This window comes from Lactuca serriola, chromosome 8, assembly GCF_051521515.1.
Source record: "Lactuca serriola cultivar US96UC23 chromosome 8, Lser_US96UC23_V15, whole genome shotgun sequence".
Classification (NCBI taxonomy): domain Eukaryota; kingdom Viridiplantae; phylum Streptophyta; class Magnoliopsida; order Asterales; family Asteraceae; genus Lactuca; species Lactuca serriola.
In genome coordinates this window covers 9136552-9161875 of record NC_136415.1, presented here as the reverse complement: position 1 = coordinate 9161875, position 25324 = coordinate 9136552, and the positions used below count along the sequence as shown (strand labels likewise).

The 25324-nt window shown below is 28.8% G+C and overlaps 2 protein-coding genes across 2 annotated transcripts; both read right to left on the bottom strand.

Moving 5' to 3' along the window:
* Nucleotides 1-2774: 2774 nt before the first annotated feature.
* Nucleotides 2775-4334, bottom strand: LOC145068443 (small ribosomal subunit protein eS10z-like). Its single transcript, XM_079015412.1, has 5 exons — nt 4208-4334; nt 4052-4100; nt 3680-3959; nt 3449-3587; nt 2775-2998 (listed from the first exon to the last, which is right to left on the bottom strand). Exons 1-5 carry the CDS (start codon nt 4208-4210, stop codon nt 2909-2911), a joined length of 561 nt encoding a protein of 186 aa, XP_078871538.1. The 5' UTR covers nt 4211-4334; the 3' UTR covers nt 2775-2908.
* Nucleotides 4335-5477: 1143 nt separating this feature from the next.
* Nucleotides 5478-7946, bottom strand: LOC145070767 (uncharacterized protein At3g49140-like). The gene is made up of 10 exons (XM_079017728.1): nt 7781-7946; nt 7308-7500; nt 7123-7225; nt 6979-7046; nt 6760-6891; nt 6570-6689; nt 6305-6499; nt 5993-6145; nt 5759-5854; nt 5478-5647 (listed from the first exon to the last, which is right to left on the bottom strand). The coding sequence occupies exons 1-10, from the start codon at nt 7879-7881 to the stop codon at nt 5555-5557; spliced, it is 1254 nt and encodes a 417-aa protein (XP_078873854.1). The 5' UTR covers nt 7882-7946; the 3' UTR covers nt 5478-5554.
* Between the last annotated feature and the right edge of the window lie 17378 nt (nt 7947-25324).

Genomic DNA, 25324 nt, shown 5'->3' with positions numbered 1-25324 from the left:
TCGGGACTTCCCTTGGGAGCTAGGGGGTTTCCCTAGGGTTTAGGGGGGCTTAGGAGCCTTAGAGAGAGAAATTAGTGTGAGAAAGAAGAAGTTTTGGGGTGAAGAAGAACGGCAGCGTCGCACATCTATTTATAGTGCCTAGCTCCTCGGTTACGCTGGGCGTTCGGTCCTACTACGCGGGGCGTAGTCTTCGGATAAGGGGGCCAAATCGCATCCAACTGTCTCGCACGTGGCTCGCACCGGAACCGGATAAGATCGGAGTACGCGGGGCGTACTTATCCTCGAACGCGGGGCGTAGCGAAGGGCGACGTGTCCTTCATCCGAAGAGAGGCGTGATCAGCAAGCAACGACTAGGATCTTGCCACGTCATCAATAGAGCAACAGGCTTCACAAATTTGACTACGAACTCTAAAAATTCATAACTTTCGCGTACAATCTCCGTTTTCGACGTTTTTTATATCCACATGAAGGCGGGAACGTACTCTACAACTTTCGTTTAGACTTCGTCGGCTAATTTTGAATTTATTTTAAAAGTTTTATTTTTAACAGGTCGGGACAAGATTGGTCCGTTAAATTCTCATAACTTCTTCATCCGGCATCCGTTTTCGCCCATCTTTTTCTCGTTACGCTACTCTTAACGAGATCTTCGATTCCCGTTTAGGTCGTGTCGGCTAAAAACCGCTCGATCTATTATTCGAATTTCGGGTTGTATACCGCTAAGCCGAAACTTCGAGAAATCATAACTTCCTCATACAAAGTCAGATTTGGGCGTTCTTTTTTATGGACGCTCTCGGTTTAACGTATTCTATGACTTTCATTTAGATTGCTAAGGCTAAATCACGCTCTATCGTAAATTCACTATTTATGTTTCCCGGTATCGTGTCGGTTTCGTCTCGAAACTTCGACGGGCCATAACTTCTTCATTATAACTCGAATTTCGGCGTTCTTTATATGTACGGAAACCTTGTAACATATACTACAACTTGGTTACGATTATTTATTCTAAATAATCTTTTGCCGAAAAGTCGTTTTCGACCCCGGATCTACGGGCGTTACACTTTATAAATACATCTGAAGAAGTAATAGCAAAGAAATGCTTCTAGCTTACCATATCACATGGTAAGGTGTATGGTTTGGGAGTGGAATATCGCACGTTCGAGTCCCCACCTATTTTTTTCTAAAAAATCAATTTTTTTACATTATAATGAAAGAGCATGCCATATCAGTTGCCACCTCAGCCAAACAGTCCATATGACATGCCACCTCAGCATGTAACCTACTGCAAAAGGTAAAAAATTGTTAAAGTGGTTACAATAGCCGGCTGTCCTTTTTCATTAATGAAACTTAATTTAGGACTAGATCATAAATTGATCTAAAACTTTGGGACTTTTCTGGAGATTTCCCTAATATATAATTACAAATTATAACTAAGGGTGATTAATTATCATTACTAATATTTTTAGAAATTTAATTGTAATTTTTTTTAGAGTAAATTACACTAATGGTCCCTATGGTTTAGGGTAATTTGCACGTTTGGTCGCTAACTTATTTTTTTAATTCGGAAGGTCTCTATTGTTTGTTTTTATTACGCGCTTAATCCCTACTGTTTGTTTTTGTTATGCGCTTGGTCTCTTTCTTACCTAAAAAAAAACTATTATTTAAATCGATAAGAAATGGTGGGGTAGGTAAGATAAGGTGAGAGATGGGGTTGGGATGTGTTTATTTAAATAGATAAAAAAAATCTACGGCAAAATAGTATCTTTAGACAAGACATGGACAAATCGTGTAGCAAAAATAAACAATAAGGACCTTTCGAGTTAAAAAAATAAATTAGGGACCAAACGAACAAATTCATAGGGACCATTCGTGTAATTTACTCTTTATTATGTTACAAATATCATGTGGGAATTAATTATCATTGTTAATATTCTCTAGAAATTTAATTTAGATTTTTTTATGTTACAAATACCCCCGTGGGAGGATAATTTGAAATGAGTTGTAATCACACCTAATTAGTATCTTCAAAACATATACATCTTTATTTTTATTTTTTATTTTTGCTTACAATCTAATACATGATTTTTTTTAGATACAGATTTTAAAACTTTTCTATTTTATCCCTTTATTTTATTTTTTTATTTTTGCTAACAATCTAATACATGATTTTTTCTCAGATATGAATTTTAAGACTTTTCTATGAACAACTTAATTGGTACTCCGACAAGAGAATACGAGCCCTCAGGTTGTTAGCATGATCAATACGATGTCTTTTCAAAAGACCTTAATGCAACCATTTTTTAAAAATCAACTAATATGAATATTTATATGTTTAAAAATCAACTAATATTTATAACTTTGTTGACCAGATAAAAGGCCTATACAAAGATTGGAGCCGACAAAAAGAAAACACAAACTATTTTTATTATTCAAAAAACTAAATCAAATTAAAACCTTTTTCAAAGCATCTTCTTGTTAAACATTAAGCCACCATCCACCTTAAAGTTACACCATATGCAAAAAGGATTTAGTTGAAAATATAATGAAGATCAAAAGAAAAACTTAAATCTGAATAAGAGCTCAAACAAAAAAAAAAATCATGGAATACAACATATGGAGGAAGGCAATGGAACCGCTAAAGTCTGGCTATAAACAACCGATAGCAAACCTCTCACCGACACCAAAGCTTCCACAGTACAAAAGGGAAATTCCACTTAAAATCTTAAATGCATTTTAAACTTAAAAAATATCATCAAAGTGAAAATGGAACTCAAAAATTAACAAAATTGTAGAATTGTATAACCTCCATTTGCTATGATAGCTGAAACAAAAAACAGCATTACAGAAACTGAAATAAGATTTAGAGAATTCAACTAGAGTCTGCAAACACTTAGAGCAACAAATAGAATGTTTAAGAAAAACTTGGGCTTGGTGGTGCACCACTTGCACCACCTCCAAAACCACCACCTCCTCGGCCAAAGCTGGGCCTTCCACCAGCACCCTGAAATTTTCAGTAGACTGTATTTGTTAGACAACACTGACTTACTTCATAACAAGGTATTACAGATTATTAGCTATTAAAAATGATGCAGCAGCACACAGAATGAAAATGCAAAACAGAGCATTACTATTTCTATCTATGAGAATCAAACATACTAAATGTGAAAAGAAAAAGATGACAATTTCTACATTTTTGAGAAAAACATCAACCCAAAAATACAGTAATGATTAAGGAAATGAATTCAAAAGGGGCACTCTATTATGTTCATAAGAACTTGGTCTATATAACAGGCTTTGATGAAACTACAATTTCAAGTGAAATTGAGAATAAATATGTTAGCTCATATCTAATACTAATTGAAATCTCTACCACAAAAATTGAGGATGATAATTCATAAACCAGTAAGTAAACTATTATAAACGCAAACAAAGTGTTTGAAAAAAAGATTACCCTGTTAAAAGCAGGCTGGTAATCAGCCGGTGCTCCACCCTTCTCGCCACCAAATTCACCGGCAGGACCTCTAGGACCACCACGGTAGCCATCTCTGTCACCAAATCTCGGTCTGTCTCCTTCAAATCTTGGCGGACCACTATAAGTAACCACAAACACAAATTGAACAACAAATTCAAAGACTTGAAAAAACCTAAAAACTGAAGATGTAGATAGTGTTTGAATAGCTACCGAGGGCGGTCGCCGGGAGGGCCACCCATGGGACGTCCAAGGGGCTTGGCGGACTTCTTGAGAGTGGCGGGAACAATGTCAGAAGGAAGATTCAAGTAAGTCCTGAGGAACTCGATCCCATCGTTGGTGAGGTACCAGTAATAATGCATCCAAGCAAATGTCTCGCGAACATATTCCTTTGATTTAAAGCTCTGCATCAGTTTAATCACCTGCAGATTTGGGACATCAATGTCCGGGTGCTTCGCCAAGTTGTAATCCTTTTTGGCGTAACAGACGCCCTCTACATATAAATATAGATGCCAACCAACAGTCAATCTCCATGAAACGCTCAACTTTACATGAATACAAGTATAAAAAGGGAAAATTTCAGACCTTGAAAGAGGTACTTGGAGATCGCCTTACGATTCTTATCAGGGATAATCTGAAAATAGCAACAGAAGTGAGTATAAAATCTGAAATCCTTGTAAGAATTGTTTTCTAGTGATGATTACTGATGGCGTTAGAATTATGAAGAAGAAGTAGAATTACCATGGTTGCTGCTCGGAAAGGCGGAAGAGATCAGAAGAGATGGAGGTTGCGATTTCCTGTTTACAATCCGCGCAGCACCAGAAGGCAGAAACCCTAGAATTACATATAAATAAATAGGAATAATTTGGGTTGGGTGTGCAAAGAAAAGAAGAAGCCCGTCCTTTTTAGAGTAAATGGGCTTCAAGACTTCTATTTTGGGCCTTAGTTTACAAGTGGATTAGTGGACACGTGTGAAATTCAATATTTTTTACAACATTTTTTTTTTGTTAAAATATCCCACAGTTAAGATTTAAGAACATATAAGAAGTTTATAACAAGAGATTCATTTTACTTCCAAATAGAGACAGCATTAGTAAGAGTATTTGGGTGATTTTTATCGTATATTTTTTTATGATAAAACAAAAATATAAAAATAATAATGATAACATTTTATTAATAAATAAATATATTTACAAGACTAAATAATAGTTTAAACAATTTATTAAACGTGCATAAAAATATTTCAAGTTCTCAACCCCAAGGTTTGGTTAAACTGTGTTTGGTATGGATTAAAAGGCGCCTTCGCTTCATTCTTGCTTCAGTTTAAATTCGTCTTTATAGCCTTGCCTCGGTTTGAATCAATTTGAAACTTAGAAAGTGTAAAATTTTAAACTTGAGAAAAATATTGTTAAAAAATAAAAATGTTAGAAGTTTTTTTTAAAGTTGACATATACCAAGTTTAGGGGTGCAACGTTCGGGACAACCACCTACTGACCCACATAGAGGTCTTTTTCTTTCGTATGGATTTGTATGCACTTTGAAAGTGTCTAAATTGTATTGATAGAGGAGCAACTCATGAATTTCTATTGATAGAGTGAAAATTTCGAAAAAAATTATTTGTAATTCAAAATAATTGAATATAAATAGAAGAGTTTTAACTATTTTTATGTACAAAAGAAAAATCTATTACTAATCGTGTTACTACTCATTTACAAGTCATACTTTTAGGTTTAGCGTTTACATACAGGTTGTTCACTCTGCATTGCAGGCGTTAGACAATACAGGTGTTAGACAGATGTAGAGGCTTCCGTTTTGCTCATATCAGAGGGTGGTCTTCCCTGTGACACAGTCACTCACCCCTGGTGGAGGCATGACTATCGGCATCTACTTCCCCTGTCCCACTCTAATGGAATTCTCGGGGTTTGTTGTTGATGAAATATTTAGTAACTAGTTATGTCTTCATATCTTTAATCATGTAATTTAAAAATACTGATTATGTAAAAAAAATCACTTAACACGTCATAAATCATTAAATGTTATTAAGATATTAGTTTATGTTAGTTATTTTACATCTCTATGCTATACCACTCATAGTTTAACTTCTTTCTTCAGCTGCTGGCTCATGGTTAAAGGGAAGAGCAATCCATTCAACTGGCTCTCAACACCATACTCCGAGGACGCCTGCAATCCCACCAAAACATTAATACTACTTTTGCACGAATCCCACTGGCATCAGTCTCAGTCAAACACAATACAACCTGTTCTATGTAACAAATGAGGTTTAGTAATTACCCGATTCTTAAATGTGAACCGTAGTGTCTCAACTTGTCTCCCAGAACACACTCGTAAGTAAAATCCAAGGCTGTCAACACCAATAAGAGCCACCTCCTATAATTTTCCCCACACAATTAGCATTTAGCAACAACAAAATTATAAAAATTATATATATCATGTAAAAAGCATTTTTTTTCATTTCAAAACATCAAAAATATATATATATAAAGATAAAAGGGATTAGTAGATTACCTCCACTTGAATGCCTTTGCATCTCCAACATAACGATTTAAAAGCATGTGTCATTTTATCTCCACCAGATTTTATCCGAGATATTATTTTATCAGCTGAATGTGCAACTGCATCGGGTCCAGACCTGCTAAAATCTTCCACTTCAACATAAGCCTATAAAATTTACCAAATTATTTAAGGGTAAAATTGTCATTTAGTCTCCTTTTTATTCTGTCTAGAAAAGAAAAGAGACCTTATGTAAGGTTTACACAAAGAGGACTTAATATGAAGAAAAAAAAAACTCAAGGGTAGTATGTTAAAATCACAAAATACCTGATTTCCATGTGCTGAAATCAATTGCATTTTGATCATTTCTAACTTATAATATGAAGTCCCATTTCCAAAGCTCTCATCCTTCTGCAATTCTTGTTTTGAATTCTCTCCAACAAATGCAGGTCTCAGAAGGCCATGAATAGAAATCCCAGAAGGAGGCTGGTCCATGTAGTTTATAGGAACCTCTGATACAAACTGAAGAACAAAAAAAAAGTTAGAAATTTTTATGGATTCATAACAACACTTTACAGTAAATAATGCTTACATCTGCCAGCTGTTTAGCAAAATCTATTGGATGGGACAATCGCATGGTTTCCAATTTTGCCCAATCACCAAGGGACCTGTCAGAATCTTCATCACCATCATCTAGAACTGAAACCCAATCCTGCAAACATATAAGCATGATCAAGAACATGAAAGAAGAGAAATAAAATCAATGAAGTTTCAGTTATCACCTTTCCATAGTTGTCACTCTCATCATCTTCAAAATCACTATCTTCATCCTCAAAATCAGAATCATCGTCTGATTGACCTAACGACTCCATCTCATTCACCATTTCTGTGGTGTCTAAGCCTATTATGACTTGCTGCATTGACCTAGTTTGTTAATTGATTTTTTTTTTTAATTTTCACAAAAGTTCACAACAGCAACAGATCATGTTTCTTAATCTTACCACAAGGTTATCCCCAGAAGCAAGAGCTTGCAGAACATCTTCATCATTCTTCACTTGGAAATATATATCTGAAAAAATGCCAATAATTATATTCAAAAAGACAAGAGGTATCACAATAGAAAGACGGAGTGAGGAAGAACTTACTTCCATGTTCACCCTTGACATAAGGCAAATCAGGCAAGAACACATTCTCATAGACCTCATCACTGACCAGACCTGAGAACATAAGCAAACCTTTGCTGTTCGTCTGAAAATAACATCTTATGATCAATTTACATCTATGAAAGTGTCAATTTAGGTAGGTGGTTGTTTACATGTGTGAAATTTACCTCGATAATAGTCCGACTAGTTTCAGCAGGTTTAAGTATGGCGTCCCCATTCTCATCCGATTCTTCACAATCTGAAATGTCCTCTAACGGATGATACAGCTGAGGCTTTGCCTGTTCAACAGGACCTAACAGCTGCCCGGCGGAAGCTCTAATTCCATCCTTTGTCAAATTATTATTTCTCGTAATCGTATTCCTACACTCAGTCGATTCACAAAATAAGATCAGCCTAGCTTAACGATTTTTAGAACATTATCTTCAACATTATCAGCTAAAAATTAAAATTAGGTGCGTACATCTAACAATTTGTAATAACTGTAGCGAGAGTAATCTCAAAGAAACATTATATTTGCAAAATCTGAATGTATGTAGTTATTACGATTGCAGTTGAATGGGAGAAATGTTGAAGGTTTGCAAGTAGTTACGAAGGCTACTTGCAAACCTTCATATGTAAGATGTAGGTATGCAAGTAGTACCAGGGAACGAAAACGTTGCTTGCTTTCGAAAGGAGACAGCAGCCCCGAGTAAAGCGGCCGGCGGGAATGCGAACGGCGGTTGCCGGTCCAATTACCAGCATCTCCGGAAGTTGTCGATGACTGAGTCCCTTTTTGGTATGGTTCAGTTTAATTTCTATCGGATTAAAAGATATTTTCAACAAGTATATATATATATATATATATATATATATATATATATATATATATATATATATATATATATATATATATATATATATATATATATAGAGAGAGAGAGAGAGAGAGAGAGAGAGAGAGAGAGAGAGATAGAGGTGGGTTCAATTAAGAAAATAAAAAAGGTTGAGAATGGGGGAATCATTCTCAGCGACTCATTTAATCTAAGCATAAAAGACACGGTGACAAACTTGTAAATATCGTAATAACCTTCAATCTCAAATACGTAACTATAGAAAATTCGATAATTGTTCGTTCATCATCAATTTTTTCCTCCAACCTTCAATAAGCATCCAGATTTCTTCAACTAAACCGGAATTTCTTCGTTGTTCATGAAATAGGAATCGGAGTTATGGACTCGCAGTCACAGTCGACATTGAGGGACTTAGAATTGGTAATCACAGGTTCCCAATCGGATTTTCGGAAATCAAAATCAAATTGAGAAATCGATCAGAGATAGGATGTCGCATCTGAAGTCGAAATCGGAAGTATATGATGATTTGGAATTGATAAATTGATGTTTTAACATTTTTAAAATAGTTTACTTGTTTGCACTCCAACTGTTTGATGAAATGCATAAACTAAATTAGCACGTTATATTTACATATGAATATGTTTTCTCACCTGAATCAGTATATGATTATTAAAAACACAAAACAAATATGCAAGTCTGTATGTTATTCATATGTGAATAACATATAAAAATTATATATATTTGTCAAAATACCTTCAATATTCATATGTGAATATACCTTGTAATATTCATATGTGAATATACTGTGTAATATTCATAAGTGAATATATCATCTAATATTCACAAGTGAATATACTCTGTAATATTCACATGTGATATACCATGTAATACTATGTCATATTCACATATGAAATATCCTTTAATACTCATAAGTGAATATACCATCTAATATTCACAAGTAAATATATTATGTTAATATTCACAAGTGAATTCATCGTCCAATATTAAAATATGAATATACTATGTTTATTATATGTTATATTTATATATGAATGATACTTAAATTGTAAAAAAAAAAATCATACTTTTTATTCATAAGTGAATAACGAATGTACTGTAATAAAACCTGATGCATTGTTATTCATTTATGAATAACGATAGCTGAAAATATAAAAAAATAAAATTTTTATTTTATCTTAAAACTATATCAATATGGATGTCTATTTGTAGAGAATAAAAAATCATGAATTTTGGTATATTTAAAATCATTTTTTTGATAAAAATAGCTTATAAAAATTAAAAAAAAAAAACGAAAAAAACTATGTTTTTGTATATATTAAGGTAATAATTAGCATAGTTTAAGGAAATATGTTATGTTGGAAAACACATGTGCATTCGTTTCCCATTTCCGCCGGTACGTTGGAGGCTTTTGCGGCAAAAATAAATGATTGGCTGAGAATGATTCCCCCATTCTTAACCTTTTTTTTTTCTCAATTGAACCATCCCCTATATATATATATATATATATATATATATATATATATATATATATATATATATATATATATATATATATATATATATATATATATATATATATATATAATAGACCATAAAACTAACATAAATATTATAAGGGGGATGGGGTGGGGGGAGGAGGAATGAAGGTAGTGTTTGTTTTTTGTCTGCAGATCTGCGTGACATCTTCTTTCTGCGCCGCGCAGACATTAGTCTTCGTAGACGGTTTGTTTTTTTGAAGACTGCAGAGCTAAAAATGTCTGCACGCCCTCTTTTTGGCGCAGATGTGGACCAGAGTCTTCTAACATCTTCAGACATCTTCTAGCCTAAAAAAACATATATATCTTTATTTTTTAAAGTTTTTTTTTTCATTTATATTTTTTCTAACTTTATTAACAATAAACAATTTGAAAAAAAATTACAAAACTTAAAAAAAAAACGTTCGACAATACAAACATGATATTTTTGACAAATTTATAAATAAAGATTTATTAAAATAATAATCGTTGAAGTTTTTTATATAAATATGAAAAAAAAATCATAATATATTCTTATATTTTTTTGCCAAATTTTGTAAAACATTATTTAATACAGTATCGTCAATTTCTCGAGAAAATATGCATGGTACGTTTTTAATGGATTTAATTGAAAAAATTGAAGTTTATTTTCATCTATTTATGTATCAAATTATTTGATTACTAATTATAATGTTTAGTTATAATTTTGCAACCAAAGTTGGTTTTTATCAAATATATCCGTTAATTCATTACATTTTTATTTTTATTTTTTATACAATAATACATAAAAGTTGATATAGATTCGTTAATTATTTATAACAAAGTCATAAAAGTATTAAAAAATCACTTTGAAGTTTAAAAATATTAATTTATTTAGATTTCAGTTTATTTTAGTAGCTCGCAGATGTTAAAAAAACAAACAGTCTTCTTTTTTCAGACTGCAGACGTTTGGTCCACCTCTTCTACTGCAGAGGTCTACAGATGTGGTCTGCAGACTGCAGACATTTTGCCTCAAAAAAACAAACAACACCTAAGTAATCTAATCATATATTTTAGGGTGTTTTTTTTAATAATAATAACAATTTTTTAACCTTTTTTTTTGTTTTTGTAAAACTAACCATTTGATAACGAATGGCTATTTCGGAACCGATCAAACTAATACTATGTCAATGTTATGTATACAGGGTCACACCAAAACAAGAATCAACATGTCGGACACTATTGTATTCCAAACTTTTTGCTACCAAAATTTCAAAAAAATTTAAGCATTCTCTTCTCTGTTAGGAATTCATCAAACCAGGTTAGTTTCACTATTTAATTTACTTGCATTTTAGTTTGCAAACAATTTTCCGTATTCCGGATTGCGTATAAGAATTTTGGAATACGATAAACAACTCTGAAATGTGATTTTTTTATATCCATTATGATCATACAAGTACATTTTAGTATCACTCTTTACAGAAAAAATAAATCTAGATTATCAATTAAAACAGATTTTTGAATGGTACTCAGATTCCGAAATATGAATACGTAATATGAAATGTCCATGATACGAAGAATAAATTCGGAACGTTCGTCTGAAATATAATTAAACGGGTCTTTTGTTTTGGTAGATAAATATATGATGTTGGTATACTGACCAACTCCAATTTATATTGTCGTTTGAAAACGTGTGTGTGTGTGTGTCTATATATATATATATATATATATATATATATATATATATATATATATATATATATATATATATATATATATATAGGAAAAGTGAATATACCCTTAAGGGTATATAAGCTTAGGTACCCAAACTCACCATAATACATCGTTTTTTTTATATATTCATTATAATATTCTTAAAAACTTCAATCCTTAACTTGATTTATTTTCACAATTTCAAATTTTCAATATTATCTTCCTACTAAGTTATATATATTATAGTTGAAAATGAAAATTATGTAAGAGGAAGATAAATGTGAAATTTATAAAAATCTTTGAAATAAATCAAGTTATAAGTTGAATTATAAGAACATTAGAATATTACAATGTATATAAATGATACAAAACGACATAGTATGGTAAGTTTGGGTACCTAAGCTTATATACCCTTAAGGGTATATTCACTCATCCATATATATATATATATATATATATATATATATATATATATATATATATATATATATATATATATATATATATATATATATAGGGTTAGGTTAAAAGTGTTTTTTACATTTATTGTGTGCTAGAATGCACCAATAGAAATTTAGTAAAATTATATTACTATTTAATTAAATAATGATAGATATTAAATGGTTTCCATAATTGTATGTATATTAAATGATATCCATAATTATAATTTTTCTCTTTATGGAAATTAATTAAATTCGTCATTAATGTCAGCAATAGTATTCTTTCAGAATGAATTCGTATCTAGGTTTTTATGTCAGCAATAACATAATTTCAGGACCCATTCACTTAAAATACAATAAAGTTGTATGAAATATGAAGAATGAGGGTGTATTCTAATAGAATATACTCTCGTTCTCCTAGAATACACTCTTATTATTTTATATATGAATTCATTCTGAAAAAATATTATTATTGACATTAATGACGAATTAAATTAGTTTCCATAAAAATGATTTATAAATATGGATATCATTTAATATACATTTAATGCTTACTCAATTCTTATTGGTGCATTCTAGCACACAATAGATGTGAGAAACATTTGAACCTACCTCTCTCTCTCTCTCTCTCTATATATATATATATATATATATATATATATATATATATATATATATATATATCATACTATATTATAAATGAAGCATTTTTCCTTTCACCGCGTTGATTTGAAACTCTCATGACTTTTCAATTTCTTTCTAATAATAATTATAAGTTGGTTAATAAGGTTAAATAAATATCATACCTAAAGTGTAATCATATATAAACTAAATTTCAATATTAAAATAATATCATTACTTCTACTTATAAAGTTATGTTTTTTTTTACTTTTAACATATTATATTTAATTTATTAGTTTTAATATAGTATTGGATGTAAATCATTATTATTTTATAGATACAATTTTGGAACAATTTGTATAAAATACTTAAATTATTAATTTAAATATAACATTACAGGGTCAACTTAAATATAAATTTTCATTTAACTTAAATAACCCAATTTTTTTGTAAGTAATTAAAAGTGATAAATTGTAGTGTCTTTCTAATAATGATTATAAGTTGATTAATAAAGTTAATAAAGTTCAATTTTAAAATAATATATTTACTTCTAATTAAAAAGTTCTGTCTTTAACTTTTAACATATTATAATTAATTTATTAGATTTAAAATGTTGTTGTATATAAACTATTATCAGTTTAAAGCTATAATTTTTGAACAGTTTGGACAAAATACTTAAATTGTTAATTGAAATACATTATAGTGTCAAATTAAATATATCTAGATTTTTCTTTGGTAAGTCTCTAATGTTTATATCTAGATTTTTCATCTTTCACATGGTTAAACTACTGCAATTTTAATGGCATCTTGAAACCATTCATTGTTGGGTTTAACATTCATTTTTGTAAATTTTATTTGTTCAATGTGCTTATTACTTTTAGATTGTTATTTTTTAAGTGTCAAGTTACTGCAAAAACTAAGGTCACTATAAAAAGTTAGGATTTTGTGTGGCTAACCAATGATGACTTTTTGAAATACTGATCTTGATCATAGTTGTTCATCGGTTGAATCCAATGGTCTAAATAACTTCGACTCTAGAATATTAATCATACCATAATGTATTTTTAGTTCATAATAATTATAAGTTATGAGCATATAAGCTCTTAACATTGTGTTTTTACTGAAACATTCCAAAAAAATGCAAATTATTGTGATCTTCATCCTGTTGTTATTACTTTACACAATACATTATTTTTATCAAAATAATTAAAAACATTACTTGTACGTAATTCCATATTTCTCATATTTATAATATAATTTGTAAATCGTTATATAATGATAAATATTAATTGGATATTCTTTTTGTAGGTCAACTTAATGATGCTGAAGAAGAATCTCATTCAAGCATTGAATTTATTTCAACTATTGGTTTTTTAGTTTGGATTTTAGATATACTACATATAGAGATATATAATGTTATATTTTTTTTTTGTTGAAATAATCGAGTAGTTTAATTTCATATATTTTATATGTTATGTTATTATTGTCTAATATTATGATATTACATGTCCTCATATTCTTGTTAATGTTTAATATTCTGAAATCATATATAATATTCCAATATAATTACGTAATATATTGAAATTATGCATTAAGGGTTAATATTCTACTATTGTTATTGAATAACAATCGTCAATGTGTAATATACTTATATCAATATGTATTAAATTATTTTATTATTATAAAAAGATCGATAAGTTTAAAAGTAAACAAATGCTTATTGTCTTATGTTAAGTATTCTATATATGATGGTTTTATCAACCATTGTGTATTATTCTTATTGTTTCATATTTTAATATTGTGCTTGGAATATAATTTGTAAATCAATATACAATGATAAATATTAATTGGATATTTCTTTTCGTAGCTCAAATTAATGATGTTGAATAAGAATATCATTCAAGCATTGAATTCATTTTAGCTAATGGTTATTCATTTTGAGGATTCTAGATATTCAATGTGGAGAGATATATAGTGTTATATTCTAGTTTGTTTTTTTTTTTTGTTGAAAGAATCAAGTAGTTTGATTTCATATATGTTATATATTAGGTGGAACATGTCTAAATTGTGATATACCATGTCTAATATTCATTTTAATGTGTAATATTCTAATATGACTGTGTAATATATTAAAATTATGTGTTAAGGGTTAATATTATGTTATTGAATAACAACCGTCAATGTGTAATATTATTATATCAATATGTATTAAATTATTTTATTATTATAAAAAAGTTCGCTATATTAAATATACTATATATTCTGGTTTCATCAAACATTGTGTATTATTCTTATAGAATATTCAACATACATACAATTACATTAATTATGATAATAAGTATGTATGATAGAGTTACATCAATTATGATAATAGATATGTATGACTCATTAGTTTATCACAATGGAAAAATAATTCATAAATCCAAGGTAATGTTATCTATTTATGCACATTAATTTGATTAAATTGATTGGATACCAAAACCCATATGTAATTACACGGTGTTATTGTCTATCAGAATATTACACATTGATTAATTGAATACCATCATTGAAAGTTATGAATATAATTTTGTAAATCATAACCAATGTTAAGTTTGAATCACTTATATAGAAACATTGTATTTATTTTAATCTATTATCGATTCTAAAAATTCTTTCATTTTTTTTTTGTAGAAAATTTTAGCTGATGAATCCCAACTTGAAAGCAACTTGAATGTTTCAAACCAAACGCTTTTGACAAGAGGTGTTGAGATTAATGAATATGTAATAGATTTTATATGTTAAGACATGTTTATGACTTCTAGTGCAATGTTATCTGACTATAACTTTATAAGACCCATTTGAAATCTATCATTCCTCCTTTTATCAAACATTGTAATATTATGATAGATTTTTTATGGTACAAACATTAAATATGATTTTCAAACTATTGGGTTTTTAAAATACCTTTCAAGTTTTAGAGACCAAGTTGATAGTTCTCCTAAAAACTTTCATTTCACTCTATCAACTTATGTGATTTTCACTGGTTTGAAAATTTTGTAACTATGGTTTCCTACACATTTGAAAGGAAGGGTGACCCAAATTAAAATATTACACCTTATAACATAACTTCAGAATATTATACATTAATACCATAATATTATGCATAAATTCAGAATATTGCACGTTAATATCATAATATTATACATAAATTCAGAATATTACACATTAATCATAGACAATTTTGTTTTCTATAAATTATTCTTGACATTCTTATAACATTATAAGGTGATAATCCATTATATTACATATAATATTAGAATCTTTCATAATATAAGTTGATATTATATGTTATAACATAATTTTAGAATATTACACTTTAATGTCAAAATATTCCACACAATTTCATAACAATTACATATTAATGACATACTATTAAATATTGAACATTTAGAATAGTGATTCGTACACAACAATTTTTTGCCATACACAACAATTTATGCGTTATAGAGTTGTAAAATACAACATTTTAAAGCACAAATTGTTGTGTATGGAGAAAAAATGTTGTGTACGAATCAGTTCCCTAACTAAAATACTAACATATCATGAATATAAAAGAAAAGCCTAAATTTAATTCATAATTATTCTATTAGCATATTCAATATATAACTTAGAATATCCTGGAACATTATTCTATCAAAGTATAGAAAAAGCCTAAGTTTAATTAAGAATTATTTTATTCGGATATTCTACATGAAACTTAAAATATCTTAGAACATTGTTCTGTCAGAATATTCTACATGTAACTTTTGAAAATAGACAATATACATTATTATTCTATTAGAATATCCTACATATACATAATTAAATATCAACATTATACATCATATATTCTAAAATGACAACAATAATGTCATATGTATCTGTTTATGTTTTGTTGGTGCCTCTCGATCAAATGGCGAGCAATCAGATAAGGTATCATGAACTATGATCTTTTTTGCTCTTTATTTATTTTTTATGATAGAAGTTGTTGAACATTCTTTGTTTTAGAATCAAAAACTCTTTTTTCCCTTGATTTAGTAACTTCTTCATTTCATCTGCATCAAAACATAAACCATACTTTTATTAAAACAATTAAGTTAGGATATAGACAAGCAGTTATGTAAAAAGAACATTACTAAAAAAAATTATGTTCTGAACTTAATATAGAACAAAATAATAGAATATTTCTAACATTATGAGAATAATTAAAAACATTAAAATTATTTAATAAATAATTTATAATTAAAGAATTACATTTTTTTCACAATTAATTTTACACAAATATAATATGTACAAGGAATTATTTACATTACACAGAATAGTAACTTTAAGATAAAATAACAAAAGAACATAACCGTCAACATGGTACATAATCCAAATAAAGTTTATGTTCTTTTACTTTCAATTAGTAACCTCTAGTATATTTCAGACAAGAAATTTGATATTATATAAAATACAAAATATCAGATAACCTAATCAGACCGTTAGGTTAACAACAACCACCAACAAAAACAAAAAATTTCATTAGTTTTCAACGCGTATCAGAAATTAACCTTAGCTACCGTAAACAATTTTAAATAAACATTTAAGTCAAACTACAGTAAACAAGTTCATTGTTATCCCAAGCTATAATGATTTTGGATCAAACACTAACCATAACCACAATAAAAAAAATTCATAAATTAGAATAAATAGAATAATAACTTCCCAAAGCCTATTACAAGAGATGATTTAGAATCTATATTATCTAGAATCTGAATCAAAATCTGATATTGACAAACTACAAATACAAAGAGATGAATTCGATTATCTTAAAATAGAATAAAAAATTCTCAAAATATATTATAGTTATTTAAAAAAGGACTAGGATTACAAGATCTTAGAGGACTAAATATTTAAGGGTAAGAATAGATATAAACAAAACATTATTTGGGAGTATGGTTCTTTTGACCTAAAAGAAAAAAGATCCTCTTACCCCTATGCATTCTTCACTTGATCCTAAAATATAAATATTTTATACAAGTCAAATATAAGCTCTCTTTTATTACAAACTTAAAACCAAAATATTACTTATTAAAAACAAAAAAACAAAGTCTTACATTATATTATGTTATCAAACAAATTCATTATATTTCTAACTGAATATAATGTAAAAATCTCAAACAATTCCAATATTCTATGTATAGTGAGAAGCATAAAAACATAATATCATCCAATATTTTATTATACTGTAAAACTAGTAGATTCCATCACACATTATCTTAAAAAATACTATAATTTCATCAAAACAAAATATTAGTCTATCAAACCGTACTTTGCTAATGAACTGTTAGATTATGTTATTAATCAAGAAATTAACATCAAAATTTAAACAAATTATTAAGATATTTAGAGAAGATAAAATCGAATTTATCAAAATATAAAACATAGAAAACCTATAAAAAAAAGTATTTTCTTCATCTGGAGAGGTTTGTAAGATTCTAAGGATAATTAACATTAATGAAACATGTGATAAAATTAAACATGAATTATAACTAAATACCTAAATAAAGCATAAACTGTAATTTATTAAAACATAATACCTAGAATAATATGTTATCAAAAACTAGTTTTTACAAAATTATTGCTTGATCATGTCATCAAAACTACATGTTAGAATTTGAAATTAAAGTTACAGCTCATCAGACCCTATTTTACTAATTTACTACTAGATTATGTCATTAATAAACAAATTAGCATCTTTTTATAACATTCTATGTATAATTACAAACATAAAAACTAGAATATTATCAAGTGATATATTATGTTGCATATTACAAGTGGATTCTATTAGAGACTATCTTAAACAAGTTCTGAACAACACACATAAGTTATTAAGAACATTATCAACTAACTTATTATATTATAGAGTATTATATTATATTTTCAAACAAATGTATTCCATTGTAGTGTATCAATATGTTGTCAATAATAAAGTTCAAACACTGTAATATATTCACTTAGAAAATACCTTAAATTAACAACAAACATCAATCGTTTAGAATTGCAACCCAACAATGAATATAAACATAGTTGTTGTTAACAAGTTTTATAATAAAAAACATAGCTACAGTAAAACAAGTTCATTCCAAACTATGGCTATAGCAAACATGTAAATTGCAAGAATACACAAATTCACAAAAATGTTTCATTAATAATAATCATAGAATAATTAGAATCAAAATCAACAATATTCAAGAGCATCTAGTACAAAACTTCTTAAATTGGTGCAGATTTATAAAAAAAACTAACTATATCAGTTCAAAATTACCAGATTTTGATAAACGATCCATTTTTTTGACGGTCACAATCTGAATCATTAGCTGCAAAATTCAGAATCTAAAACAATATACATATAGACATCAAGATATTTAATAAGTACCATGCTATTAAAATCAACAAATTATCATGTAATAATTGAGTAAACTCTAAAACCTAGCAACTACAAACATAAAACCAAAATATTTAACAAGTATAATTTCAACCAACAAATCAGAATACCTAGAATTAAACTATATCATGTAATAAAATCAACACATAATCATCATCTATAAATTAAATCAACCTAGCATATACATAATGAAATAAAAAAACAAACTAAATGTGATCTTGGTTCGATCTTACCAAATTTTGATGAGCTATCCATTTTTTATGATAACTGGAATCATTAGCTCCAACATCAAAATCCAAAACAGTTATATGGGTTTTTTTTATGATAATTACAATGGAGTATGGATCAAAATCCAAAACAAATAAGTTAGTTTAAGAATCAATTTCTTATGTTTTTCCTTGAGAGATTTTAGAATGAAATTTTAATCAGAATCAAAGTGGAAAAAGTTTGAATCAGAAAACACATGAAATCAATGAATTAGGATACAGATATTGAAAACAAAGATCAAAATATGTTTTTATGGTTTTATCAAGAGATTAGCGAAAGAACTCCAATTGAAGATGTATTCGATTTTGGAATCTGAATGAAATTTGAACGAACTATTACAAGAATATATAAATTAATCACTGTTGATTATTTCAACCAAAAAGAAAAATCAAACTTGAATATAAATACCATGTTTTTACAAGTGATTCAAACTTAATCCATGGATTCATAGAAATCATAATCGTATAAAAACAAACTAAAAGACGTATTAGTTTCATCTTACCATATTGTGTTGAAATACCAAATTTTGATGATCAGAATCAGAATCGCTAGCTTCATAATCAGAATCCAAATAGGTTTTCTAGGGTTTTACATGAAAGATTAAATATTGTGGAGAACAAATGAAATGTTGAATCTAAATCCAAATCTAAAGGGAATATATTCGATTTTTGGATCAGATGAAGATTCAAAATTAGTTTCTTAGGGCTTTTCTAGAGAAATTTGGGAAAATGCCTTTAATCGAACGAGCTTGGTTAAAAAAAGATGAAACCTCGATTAATAAGGATGTCGAATCAGAAGACCAGCTTAGATTTATGGTTAACCTGAAACAAATTTGTGAAGGAAGCAGAAGATGTCGATGATCGAGATTGGATCAAATGGGTTTTAGTGTTCGTATCTAGGGTTTTTAGGAAGAATATCGAGTGTTTTTTTGTGAGCTGCATGAAATAGAATGTAAAATTCCGTTACTGCCCTTTCGTGTCTTATTCTAATCCCAATATATATATATATATATATATATATATATATATATATATATATATATATATATATATATATATATATATATATATAACTAAAGTCATACGTAGGAATGCATATAAAAATAAGCACGAAAACGTACATAAATTTTACGTCGGAACATAAAGAAACTCGAATTTATATTGAAACGTACATAAAAATAAGTACGTAATATTTTATTTTAGGTTAATGAATGGAAGTTTAAATAATCAAAAACGTATTATACATGATGTGACTCATAAGTATGAAACATACATTAAAATATCCATTTTGCACCATTGGACATCATAAAAGAGTATTAATCACCAAGCAATCAAGAACACGTGTGTTGGTCAACAATTTTTGTGACTTAGAAAAGACTAGTAGATTTGATTGCCTTTGCCATTATCAACCATGAACAATTTTTTACGTAACAAACCACCCCAAACCTTTGTTTAGCCGGACTGCTTGTCATGTACTGCAAACCCTCCTCAAGGCATTTTTTTCCAATAGCGAGCTTAAGCTCATCTCTGTTGTCGATTATATATAGAAGCTCGATCTTTTGACTCGTGTCTACCGTTTGTGATGGAATATTGACATTAAATGGGTCATACCATGAAACATGGAATCTGAATACATATGTTTAGGTTCATCATTTGATTCCTCACCATCATCATTACTTTCTATGTCCGATATGTCTAACTTTGTACAATTTGCAAACTCCCTATATCCTTTTAGTCACCATTATTAAAAAAATGAACTTTTTGTTTCCATTTTCATTAGCAACTTGATTAATCATACCTTGTGGTTTGTGTTCAAACTAATCATGTACACCTACATCATTAAGATATGTACCAACATCATCATCACCAATGTATTTATAATTCTACGATTCCACATACAAAATTGGTGGTTGTACTACATTTTCATTTTCAACAACATTATAATATTGAGGTACACTAAGAGTGATAAAAGTATATATTGGGTTGTTGCTCCTTTTTCCTCTAGATATGTTTGCTACATAAGCTTTTCCTATATCACCAACTTCATTAGCATCATCACCTTCATCAACCGCCACAAAAATAAATGTGCCAAAACACACACACACACACATACACACACACACACACACATATATATATATATATATATATATATATATATATATATATATATATATATATATATATATATATAGAAAGTACATGTCTTCCCGATCCTGAAAATATAAATTTCGTCGAAATCCAAATCCGTATGAATTAGATATGATTTTTATAAGATATAAAAGTCAGTCACACACAAGGAATGTGTGACATAAAAAGCTACGAAGAGAATGGTTGACTTTTAGCTAATGCCACCAAAAAGAAAATCGTAGTACTCCTTAAAATATGAATTTTTAGAAAAAAAATGTCAAAAACGGAGTTCGTATGAGAGAGTTATGATTTTAGCAAAATCATTTAATTTTATAAAAATATGGACGGAAAATAAAGTCAAAACTAGTCGACGGAGTCTAAACGAAAGTTGTAGATCACGTCGATAGCTACACGTGGATATAAAGAACGTCAAAAACGGAGTTCGTATGAACGAGTTATGAATTATAATAGCATATTTACATATTAAAATAAAGTATAAATCATATATACATATACATATATATACATATGTATATATCATTAGAAAGGTATCGACGATGGGGTCGTTATAAGACTAGTGTTGAGTACTTTCGACATTAGTTTAGTATAAATATCGTTAAATCTATTTAAAATAGTATTATAAAGGGGTATTTAGTCGTTTAAATAACTATAAGGTAATTAAGTAACTATAGAGGGTCATTTTTGAAAATTCAATTACTATAAATAAGAGGCTCTAGGCTCTCATATTTCTTGCACCATTCTTTTTATTCAAGAGTCTTTCTCTTCTTATCCCCTGAGCATTTCAAATCTTCGTGATTTGACTTCTCTTTCTGTAGTTTTAGTATAGTAAGGTGAGCGCTGAAGCGCTACAAAAATCTTTTTAGAAAGATTCAGCGACTAAGTTCTGTCCGCGCAAAACCCGATTTCTCGCTAAACCACCTATAAGTGAGTTATGATTTTCGTTCTTTAAGTATAACTTATGTTTAAGTTCATTATCGTTATTATGAACCTATAAGCATTAATTGTGCTAAGTATAATTAAATATAGATTATACAAAGTGTTATTATAATACCTTTTAACTGCTCATGGTATGGGGAATCTGGTTTGAAGGGCCGCATAGGGTTGTAGGATTTCAAAATAGCTTAAATGTCAAAATGGTTCTGCCCTCCAATTTTTCATGTATGACCCCTATCTGTACATAGTAGTTGAAAAGTATTATTTAACATTTATAAAACAATATCACTCATAGACCTTGAGTTAATTAGTCGCAATAAATATTAAACTAAAACTTAGTAATAATAATGCTAGGTTTCGTCGAAGGAAAAGACGATTGTTAGAAGTAAAGCGTTGTCCGAATTTTGAGTCATCACTTTAACAAGTGAGTGAGTAGTTACTTTCATCTTACACATAGATATGAAATATTTAATATAAACTATGTGCTATGTGTGCATATTATCTCTGTTCTTGATATATATGTTGAATGAACGATTTATACATGTTTATTTGATTTAAATTGCATATGTATTTTTATACCTATAAATATATTGGGTAAAGATGGGTAGCTGAAAGATGATATAAAAGATGAGAGATAAAAGATGATATAGATGTTGAGGGGTGTAAAATGATAAGAAGCCTTGACTTTGAAGTTGATCCAGTCATCTAGCAGAGTATAAATGACGACCACTGACTATTCTAGACAGTCCAATGGAACACTAGTAGACTCGCAACTTGTAGGTGTTTTTGAACTATGTATTCACCATACATACACTAAAAACCCTGATATTCATGGACTTAGTGCCTTATGAATGGACGTTGGAAGCTATGGATTTAGTGCCCTATAGATGAATATTGACAGATATGGACTTAGTGCCTAATAACTAACATCAGCAGCTATGGACTTAGTGCCCATTAGATAAACCCTAGCAGTGATGGACTTCGTGCTTATTCCTTAGGACAATCCTTAGGAATGAATGAATGAATGATAGATGATTCTTAGGGTAGATCCTTAAGAATAAAGAAGATAATGAGGATGTGAAGTTGGGTTAATTATTTGATGATTAAACATAATAATTATATTATTGTGGGTTGAAAACCATATGTACTCACCATGTTTCCCAACCTGACCCACTCAGTTTATTTATATCACAAGTATCGATACGAAGACACATTACACTGAGAGATTAATGGAGATGTAAATCATTAGTGTAAATGAATATAAGATCTGTTTATGCTTATGTTTATGTATTGACGATGACATCCCAATGTTTTAATATAAATAAAATACATTTCTTAGGAAATGCTTTGATAATACTATTATCATGTTTTTTTGGGAAAAAATTTCGCAATACTACTTTTCAAAAAGGATATTCTGATTTTTAAATAAGCATAAATAAAATTTTTTAAAATGACCGTGAATTTGGGGATGTCACAACCAAACACTCTCTTAATCTCTTCTTGCATTTTTAGCAAGAATAAACAATTGTATCATTGTTTTAACGGTTGAGCTCCCAAGCATATGTCAAACCAAAATCTTGCTTTATCACCTTTGCTCACTTTTAAGTTTTAATGTATCTTTCAGTATCATATTCTCGTCATGCAAATGATTTGTATATCCCACAAATTTTTCTCACGTACCTTTCATCTTACACCCATTGAAATCGAGACCCACCGCATCACCATGTATGGCTTTGATGACTTTCACCCACATCACATCTTTGACTATTTACTTATCTTTGTATCCATTTCAACAACAATGCTTAATTAAACGCCTTGAGGTTTCCAACACCCAAACCATCCTTATCAAGGACGTCATAACAAGGTTCCTCTTAATCAATGCCATTTTCTTTGTTTCCTCGTCACCTCCCCAAAAAACGTTTGCCATTAAACTTCAAGAAGGGATAAATCAAGTGAGAGTGAGACCATATCGATGCCCAAAATTTCAAAAAGATGAGATAAACAAGCTAATTCAGGAAAGGCTTGTAGCAGACATTATTTAATCATCAATTAGCTTTTTTTTCCAAGTCTTGCATTGTTGGTTAAGAAGCAGAATGGCACATAGCGATTTTGTATAGACTATCGCGCCTTAAACAAAGATTTTTCTCTCAAATATCTCATTTCTCTCGTGTCTCTCTAAAATCCAACCACCAGAACCACCCTTAAAATCTCTCACTTCTCCATCCCTTCACGACTAACACCATTATTGATGCCATATCTTCCTTGTCTCCCTCTTTCTTTCATTATATGAATAGAAAAATCAAGTTGATTTTGTCCCTCGGGCACCCAAAAGCAAAAATTTATTTACAACTTTTCGATTGGAACATTTATTCTCCTATAATTTCAGGTAAATCTCCTTCTTAATTGTATTGGTCCCCCGGGACGGAACACAAACATTCTAAACGACGGAGCCGAAATCAGAATTTCAAAACGAAACCATAAATTCACACATGTTACTAGTTTCTAATAGATACATTTAAAGGTCTTTCAATATAAAAAAATCCTTATATTGAAATATAAAAAGGGAAATTTATAGAAAAATCCTAATATTTTGAGAATTTTTTTTAATAAAATCATAAATTTATTTTTTTGAACATAAAAGTCCCGACTATTTAACTTTTTTGACTAGAAAAAGCCTAAAAACCGGCTAATTTATTCACTTTAGCCCTTTTGACATGTTCAGCAGGTCATGAGACTAAATCGTTAACTTTTGCAAAATAATGAGACTTTTATGCAAATTTCGTCAAAACTCGTATATAATATATAACCGTATTTTTTTTGTATTTATATGTATTTACGTATTTTTTTAAGGTTTTATATGTATATGTTTATGTATTTTAAATGTATAAACGTATTTTTTTCATGTATTTATATGTGCATTTAAGTAGTATTTTACATACTTTTATGTATTTTTATGTGTTATTTTTTATTTATTACATATTTATATGTATTTTTACATATTTATGTATTTTTTAAAGTTTTTTATATGGATGTTTATGTGGTTTTATGTATTTTAAATGTATAAATATATTTTTTACATATTTATATGTATTTTAAGTATTTTAAATATTTTTTATGTATTTATTATTTTTAAGCATTACGTATTTATATGTAATTTTATGTATTTATGTATTTTTTAAAGTTTTTTATATTGATGTTTTTGTGTTTTTATGTATTTTAAATATATAAATGTTTTTTTTACATATTTATTTGTACTTTTAATTAT

Coding starts and splice junctions, on each gene's coding strand:
- LOC145070767 (XM_079017728.1), bottom strand. CDS start 7,881: ATGCTGGTAATTGGACCGGCAACCGCCGTTCGCATTCCCGCCGGCCGC. Junction 7,226..7,307: donor CTAGTCGGACTATTATCGAG/GTAAATTTCACA, acceptor TGTTATTTTCAG/ACGAACAGCAAAGGTTTGCT. Junction 6,690..6,759: donor AGAGTGACAACTATGGAAAG/GTGATAACTGAA, acceptor ATATGTTTGCAG/GATTGGGTTTCAGTTCTAGA.
- LOC145068443 (XM_079015412.1), bottom strand. Junction 3,960..4,051: donor CTCCAAGTACCTCTTTCAAG/GTCTGAAATTTT, acceptor ATTTATATGTAG/AGGGCGTCTGTTACGCCAAA. Junction 2,999..3,448: donor ACCAGCCTGCTTTTAACAGG/GTAATCTTTTTT, acceptor TGAAAATTTCAG/GGTGCTGGTGGAAGGCCCAG.